Source organism: Tinamus guttatus, unplaced genomic scaffold (genome assembly GCF_059628265.1).
Source record: "Tinamus guttatus ecotype Peru unplaced genomic scaffold, ASM5962826v1 Tinamus_guttatus_pri_ptg000150l, whole genome shotgun sequence".
NCBI classification, from domain to species: domain Eukaryota; kingdom Metazoa; phylum Chordata; class Aves; order Tinamiformes; family Tinamidae; genus Tinamus; species Tinamus guttatus.
In genome coordinates, this window is record NW_028288684.1 from 7,996,933 (window position 1) to 8,005,235 (window position 8,303).

The 8,303-nt window shown below is 56.5% G+C and overlaps 1 protein-coding gene across 1 annotated transcript; it reads right to left on the reverse strand.

The window, feature by feature from the left end:
• Window positions 1-666: 666 nt before the first annotated feature.
• Window positions 667-2,751, reverse strand: SHISA2 (shisa family member 2). The gene is made up of 2 exons (XM_088522129.1): window positions 2,419-2,751; window positions 667-1,220 (listed from the first exon to the last, which is right to left on the reverse strand). Exons 1-2 carry the CDS (start codon window positions 2,723-2,725, stop codon window positions 667-669), a joined length of 861 nt encoding a protein of 286 aa, XP_088378255.1. The 5' UTR covers window positions 2,726-2,751.
• Between the last annotated feature and the right edge of the window lie 5,552 nt (window positions 2,752-8,303).

Below are 8,303 nucleotides of genomic sequence, written 5' to 3' on the forward strand. Positions count from 1 at the left end.
GGAGAAAACAAAAAAGATCAAATCAAGAAGGGTTTCAAGTGCACCAAAAGCAGAGCCGAGTAATTCGTACTCTGCTAGTTCCTACATAAATACAAGGGATGAGGAAAGTTGTTCTTTGTGAGGCGAAGCGTAGCCCCAGCTTGGCGCACCGAGGGAGCGAGGAGCGGATCCCCGGGAGCTCGCTGCTCCGCTCAGCGCTCGGCTCTCAGCCGCGATTGTCTGGAAAAGCAACGCGAAGCGGCACCGGGGAGCAGGAAGGGAGGGAGGATTCCCAAGAACTGTGCTCGCTGTAGCGAAACCCTGGCTACGAACTCACGAGGCGAATGCTCCTGACCGTGTCACACCTGAAGGGCACTTAATGGCTCCGGCATCTCTCTCCCGCACGCGGTTACCCGAAACACACGCGCGCTTTCAGCGTAATCCTTCGTCGCTGTAAATCGTGCGCTGGAATGAAAGCGTATCTGGAAACGTTAATTCAGAGATATCGTCCTACAGCTCCTGGCAGCGGCCCCCGGTAAAAATAAATGGTTTATAAACACAGTCTGACATGCATGAGCCTCTCAAAATTATTTACAAGTGATGTCCCAGGAGCCTCGTTCCAAGGAAGGGCTTCTCCTTGGCTCAGTTTGGGCATGAAAACCCACGGGACGGGACGGGGCAGGAAGGTCACACTGTCACCGCCGGGTACATCTTCTGCTCGGCGCCGGCGTGTGGGAACGGGGACTGGATCTGCCGGTAGGCGCCCTGCAGGCCGTCCAGGAAGGGGGGCACGGGCGCGAGGGGCATGGCGTCGTGCTGCACCGCGTAGCCCACGTACGGCGCGTGCAGGTACTGGCCCTGGTGCGGCACGATCTGCGTGGCCTGCTGGCAGTTGAGCACCGAGAAGTTGGTGGGCATGTTGACGTAGACGTTGTTCATGGCGCCCTCGGGCAGGCAGCAGTTGGTCTGCGAGCGCGTGGGCGGCGCGCGGGCCCCCGAGTTGGCGCTGGAGCTGGAGCTGGCGGCGGCGCTCGACTGGCGGGAGGAGGAGCCGCGGGAGGTGCTGGCGCTCGGGATCATCGGGATGGTCTCCATGAGGCGGCTGCCGCCCGGCGCCCGGCTCTGCTGCGGCTCCTGCTTGGGCCGCAGGCAGCGGCAGCAGCACGCGGCCACCAGCGAGCCCACGATGATGAAGGCCACGAAGACGGAGCCCACGATGAGGAAGGGCACGTAGATGGGCACTGCAAAGGGAAACGAGAGCGTTGGCGATGGAGACACACGACATGGACCCGCCGGCTCCGCCACCCCGCGCCAGGAGGACACCCAGAGCTGCACCCAGGGCCGCGCGCCCAAGGGGGCTGCCGAAACCCACAGCTTGGCAAAGCGGCCTCGGAGGCGTCAGCAGCTACCGAGGCCTCCGTGGGGAACGTGCGATGACATTCCCGGGATGCGCCACACAACGTGCCCGGGCTTCCTCGCTCCCCTCACACCCCAGCAGCTGCCTGGAAAGCTCCTCAGGGCTCCACTGGAACCAAGAGCCCGGGCAGTACCGGGGCCCGTTCCCCACACACGGAGAGCAGCCCGCAAAGCCCCGCTCAACCACTGAGCAAAACGCCCCGTATTAAGAGCTGCAACGGGGGTGAGATGTCCGGAATCAGGATCCCTGACTGCGCTGGGGATTTACGCGCCTTGGTTATTTACGCGCTTCGGTTATTAACCGGGAGGCCACATCTGGCTCCTTCCCTAATTTTCATGCCCCGCAGCAGCCCCGCGCTGGCGGCCGCGGCAGGTGCGCGCACTTGCTGCGCTCCGAACGCTTCGAAGGGAGCGAATCCGCCCCTTCAGGGCTACTCGTGGCGCCCAGCAGCCGGTGAGGCTCGGCATGAACAGCGGGTCAAACGCCCGGGTTTATCCTTGAAATTCACTCTTGTAAAAACCACCCTGAAGTGGCGCTATCTGAGCTCAAAGAACGATCACAGCGGGAACTGCCTGGACGTCACCTCAAAATGTTGTTACCTCTCTCCCCAGTCCACACCTTTTGCACCATTTTTCCCTCTCATCCCCCCCTCCCTCTTTCTTTTGTAGTTTAACACTAACCGGGGCAGGCAGGGCTGCGCGCGCCGCTCCGCGGCATCCCCCGCGGCACAGCGAGCCCCGCCGGGCTTCCCGGGCACCGTCGGACAAAACGGGAGCCCGGGCACTTCTTCCTTCCTCCCTGCTGTTTCAGCAGCGCGCAGGCCCCGCAACCAGCCAGCCCCTGTCGCGAGGGGTATCGGAGGGACGTGGCGACAAGAGGAGCGGCGGCCCCGTCGCACCCACCCAGCGCGGACGGGGATGGGGGCGAGGGTTAAACCCGCCGCGAACGGGACGTGGCCGCCGCGCCGGGAGGGAGCGACCGACCGCGCGGCCGTAGCGGAAGGGGCCCCGGGGCCGCCTCACCTGCCGCGCCGTCGGGGCCCTCCTTGCCGGGCCGGCCCTGGTCGGCGCCGCCGCCGAGGCGCCGGTCGTTGTCGCAGGCGCCCTGGTCGAGGCGCGCCTCGGCGCTGGAGCAGCAGTAGCGCAGGGCGCAGGTGCCGCAGCAGATGGTGGCGTCGCCGCCGTCGAAGCGCTCGGGGCACTGGAAGCCGTCGCGCCAGCCGCCCTGCGCGTCCAGCCAGCCGTGGCAGTACTCGCCGCTCGCCGCCGCGCCCGCCGGCAGCAGCCAGCCCAGCGCCGCGAGCAGCAGCGAGCAGCGCCCGCCCCACATGGCGCCGCCGTCAGAGCCGCCGCGGGCCGCCGCCGCGGCGCCCGCCCCCCCGGGGCTCCCGCCGCCGCATGCCCGGCCCGGCTCGCGGCGGCGCCGCTACTCGCTGCCCGCCGCGGCCCCGGCTCCGGCCCAGCCCCCGCGCCGCGCCGCCCCCATGGGCCGCGCTCCGCCCGCCGGGCCCGGGCGCCGCCACCGCGAGCAGCCGCTGCCCGCGCGCCCCGTCCGGCGCCGCCGCCGCCCGGCAGAGCGCGCGGCCCCGCGCGCGCCTCTTAAGCGCCCGCCGCCCGGGGCGCGCATGCGCGCGCCGCACCCCGCCCCGCCCCGCCGGGGAGCGGCGGCCGCTGCCCCCCGCGCCCGGGACCTGCCCGCCCCGCGGAGCCTCCCGCGCCCGGAGCCTCCCGCGCCCTTCCCTTCCCTCCCGCGCCCGGAGCCTCCCGCGCCCTTCCCTTCCCTCCCGCGCCCGGAGCCTCCCGCGCCCTCCCCGCGCCCCGCTGTGGCGGCCCTAGGGCGCAGGCGGGCAGCGCCCTGGACGGCACTGCTCAGCTCGCCCGCCCGGGCTGGAGCGTGTGCGGAGCCGTCCAGGGGCCCTAGCACCGCCCCCTTCCCAAGGAAACACCACGCGTGTATAGCACAGGTGTAGTTAGGTGCGCTCTCTATATATATGTGTATATGTATACGTGGTGTGTTTATATATGTATATATACATATATATCTATATACATATACAGATAGAGATATGTATTGTGTATATATATATATAGTGAGTACATACATACGCATGGTGTGTAAGGTGTATACACACTACATGTAGAGAGACTGCCTATCTGTATCTGTGCTATATATATGTGGTGCTTCTTTGAGGATATATATATATCCACATATTCATATAAAGCATGTGCTCCCTCTTCAACTTTTGAATTTACTGGCTTGTCTAGAATTTTCATAACTTTATTTCCAAGTAAGTTAAGGCCATTATCAAGACCCCAAGTCTGCAAGGCGCTGAACCCATTGTCGTCACACTCAGCATCTTTCAGCTTTCAGATGCAATTGAAATGCCGTGGTAGAGCGGCCAAAGGTTTTGGGAGATCAGAGGCTTTCCGTAATGATCACGTAACCTAGAAGTCTCGATAGTACCTGCTTTAACTTCATCTACATTTTCTAAGTCTCCAGACTTTTAGTGCCAGTTAGTAACGCTGGCTCACAAACATTTTCTTCGACCTTCTCAAGACAAAAGCATGATTACAGAAAAACACAAAATTTGATTTTGCATTCGATTAAGGAACACGTAAGCTGTCCTTAAACACTTTTGTTTCCCCAAAAATATATTTTTACTTCAGCCATGAAAAATAAGGTACGTTCGAATTTTATTGCTAATCCCTATTGCTGAAGGGACAGTCTTGCATGTGGGGATTTCTCAGAAGTACTTACAGGACTTCAGAGCACAAAGTATCTCCCTTTCCTAGCTCGCTTAAGCTTGGAAGCCTCCTCGCACATACAAATGTTTCTACAAAAAGAAAAGAAAAAGCCACAAAGAGAGAGAACACAAAAGCACGAGAGGTTTTGTTGTCCTTAGTGGCCCCTGCTCGCTGGGCAGGGGGGAGCCAGGGGTGCCCCAGGGCGGTCCCAGTGCAGAAACCTGGGTCCAGGCTGACCACCTGGGTAGCAAGGGACAAACTGAGAGAGCTCCAGCAATATGAAGTAGGAAACAACAAATCCCTTTCGGTTCTGCTCTCAGGGATGTGCCAAGCTGAGGCGCAGAACTGTCCCCGCCTCTGCACCTCCATCCCCTCACAGGACCCTAATCCCCCCCAGCTCCTGCCCCCTTTTCCTTTTGACCCGTCACAGCTGAGCTCTGGGCAACCTGTGTGCATCTCATTCTCTCTTAGCTTGTTCTGCTTCCTTCTCTGTGGCCTCACCAGCAGGAACAGCTTTCAGCCCTGGGGCACAGGTGAGATCACCCACTTGCTACTGCCCAGCACCAAACACTTACAGGCACCTTTATGCACCTTTCTCCTCATGTTTACCTGCTGTTATCACCACTACATCACTACTTTTAAACATTTTTTGCAACCTTGCCAGCAGTCTTGAAAAGCTGGATTCAGGAATTTGCTTCTTCCATTGCAGATGCAACATTACAATAAATCATGATTTTTAAGTAAAAACCTGGAACATGAAACCTTCTCGTTTCCTTCTCCCAAGGGAAAGTTGTAATTAATCATCACATGATGATTCTTTAGCTGACTCAGCCAGGGCACGTCCATCTGAAGAGCTGGACGTTACTCTCTGCAGCCGAGAATGCTCTGAATGCAACACAAAACTATGGAACAAATGTAAATCCAAAAGCCAAATCGGGTACGTAGCGGGGTACTTACAGAAAAAGGTTACTTTTTTACTTGTAAGCAAATCACCTTGGAGCCAGAAATCACTGTGTAACAGCATTCCTTGTAGCCACGTTGCTTCTCGGGTGTATTTCGCTGCTGATAAAACAGAGCCTTGCTGCCCCCAGGTGCAGGCAGTGGGAAGGGCAGGAGCATGGAAATATCACGGCTACAGCTTGCGTACCCACAACTGCTGCTATTAGAGTGCAGTTCCTACTAACAGGTCTTAAATATATATATATATATGTATACACACACATGCACAAACACATACAGAAAGCGGATGGTTACCAGAACATACGAGCTTCAATTATCAGGGTTTCCTTCTCTTCCACTACAGCATGGGTTATAAATGATCTTTGACACTAACATAACTCGACCTACAGAAGCACTGTTTAAACACCCTCAGTATATTAAGAAAGCTCAAACTGTTACTCGCATTTAGGGCAGTATTGAAATAAGCTGGTCATTATTTATTTTTCTTTTATCCCTGCTTAGGGAACATACTTAATATCTACATTTTCAAATACATGTGTATTCATAAACAAGAAGGCTTTTTTTTTAATGGGATCTTATTTTCTGGAAAAGAATTAGAACAAGATGATCCAAAGGGGCTCGCAGGAAAGAGAAAGGGTTGTAAAAAGAACCTGGAAGGAAACAGGGTGACGGCCCCATGCTTGCCCGGCCGGCGGCTGTGGGGACGAGGCACCTCGGGGCACCAAGACAAGCGTCTCCCATCAGCGCTCGCAGCCTCAGCACGGGCACCGGGGACCCCCGGGCAGCACCTCCCCATTAGAGCTCCTGCGGAATCCTCCGGAATCGCATCTGGCTCCCGGAGGCACCAGGGGCTCTGATAAGCGAGCTCAGGAGCGAAGGGAGCCAGCAGAGCCTCTCCTCGTGCCTGGGAAGGTCGCCCTCCACCTCAGTGAGGAGAGCGGCGCAGCCAGGGCGCTCAGAAAACACCCCCCGCCTGCTGCTCGGCCGAGGGCCTGAGGGAGCTGGTTGGTGTTGAGGTGTTCGGCTGCGATCGATGAGACTCTGCCGTGGGCTGCTCTCTGGAGCCGTCACACTCGGGTTTGTGGAGCTCCCACCACTGCAGACTCGCCACAGAGTGCTGCTGGCGAGGGCCGAGGCGCCCGGCTTCAAACTGGGACACAGGCAGCTTCCTGATTGAGGGACTGCATCTGCTACGGCCAGTCATCCCAGCCACCAGCACAGGAGGAGAGAATTTGCGCTCTGGATTTTTTTTTTTTTTTTTTAATACTTGAGATGAAGACAGAGGAAGAATTGCTTGCTAGGGACTAAATCAATCTTAAATCAATCTTTCCACAGCCTGTTCTTCCAGCAGGACTGGACAATTTGATCAAGTATCATCATTAGAAACTGTTTAACTGTTTGTTTGTTTGAAATCCAAATAAGTACGCACAGCAACTTTTCACTTCAACACTCTAGCTCATGCTGAGAATGCACCAGAACTACTGTTGCTCATCTCTTAATGCCCTAGTCCAAAACCACTCTACACCAGCAAAGCACAAATGGCAAAAGCGGTACCGCTGCACAGCAACGGCCCCGTCTGCCGCCTGGGGTTCTGCACAGGGATAAGCAGCGTAGCTCAGCAAGCAGCAGCGACTTGGTGTGGAAAAATAACAGTGTGTATGAGAACATTTACTAGATCAAGTGATTTTCTTCTGCTGTTTACCAAGCAAATAGACTGTTATCTGCTTGTATCATTGCTATTTTACTTGCCATCAATAACCCAGATGAAACATGACGTAAAAATAGTAAAGCGTAGCAGTGTTTTCTATTCCCCCCCACTCCGTTCTCAGTGCTAAGTTTAATAGTTAAATCCATCATTCTGCAGTGGTGCCCGCAGGTGTTTCTTTTTAACGCTGCTATTTCTGTCCCTGCTGGAACCCAATCACCCGCACCCATGGGAGGCTGTGATCTTATCTGAGGAAGCCTTTTGCCTTGGGGCCTGGCCATGGCGCTGAAGCGACGCCCAACACCCCGTTACTCACCCGATCCCTGGGCAGAGCCAGGAGCAGCAGCTCCGCTGGCTGCAGCCAGAGAGGTGACCAAGAAGGTGCTCAAGCATGAAGTGAGAAATTACTCAGGAAAACATTTCTAGCCATGTAGTCTTTCCAATACAAGTGTAAATAAGTTAGTGTTAATAGAAAGGCAGTCGTATTGGCTGGTACACACTTAGCATAGCAATTCTTGAGGCAGTGAGAAGGATGGTGCTGGCCTCTTTTCACTGGTGGCCACTGACAGAACTAGAGGTAATGGCCACAAACTGAAACACGAAAAGTTCCACAGGAACTTAAGGAAAAAAATCTTAACAGTGAGGGTGACAGAGCACTGGGACAGGCTGCCCAGAGAGGTTGTGGAGTCTCCTTCTCTGGAGATCTTCAAAACCCGCTTGGACGCAGTCCTGTGCCACGTGCTCTAGGTGACCCTGCGTGTGCAGGGGGGTTGGACTAGATGACCTCTAGAGGTCCCTTCCAACCTTAAGGATTCTATGATTCGACCAGCTGTCACGGCCTCTCCAGTCACTTCTGCACACCTCGGGTACGGGCAGGGCTTGCTGTTGGCACCGACAGCACTGCCATGCCCGACGCCAACACCAGCCCTGTGAAACACCTTCCCTCTTCGCTGTTGGAGCAGACTTACACTGCACTGAAGCGGCTGGTGGGGAAGCTGTGCCATGCAGTCACGCGCAAGCACAACAGGGACACCCCGACAAGATAGAGGTATTTTCACCCTTGTGCCATTGCCCATGTCCATCAGGGAAGGTGCCTGTCCCCCCCCGCCGCCAGTGGCGGCATCAGGGTCACCCCAACTCACTGCTGTGGCACCCGCACAGCCCTTGGGCCCATTGCAACAGCGCGCGGCCCAGGCTCCTCTGAAAAGCAAAGTGTTTTGGTGAAGACTCCCTCCTTTAGCATGCGCCCCTCATCTTAACCTGGACAGTGCAGCAGCAAAAGTGTTTGTGCCCCAAAGCTGGATTCTTTTACACGTAAACTGACAAGGTGGTCCAAACAGGTAAGAAAGCCTGTCCATGTTATTGACAATTACCAGTTTTCCGCAGTTTTTCAGCTTGTATTGAGGTGCCTAACGACAGAGCTGTGCTAGCTCTTGCTACCAAACTGTCCATACTTCATACAGTATTTTTTTCCCAAAGGTTCACCCAAGTGAACCTA

Bases quoted from the DNA above. Each gene is read 5' to 3' on its own strand.
- SHISA2 (XM_088522129.1), bottom strand. From the start codon at position 2,725: ATGTGGGGCGGGCGCTGCTCGCTGCTGCTCGCGGCGCTGGGCTGGCTG. The intron at 1,221-2,418 runs GTGAGGCGGCCC...TTCCCTTTGCAG, and splicing joins GGGCCCCGACGGCGCGGCAG to TGCCCATCTACGTGCCCTTC.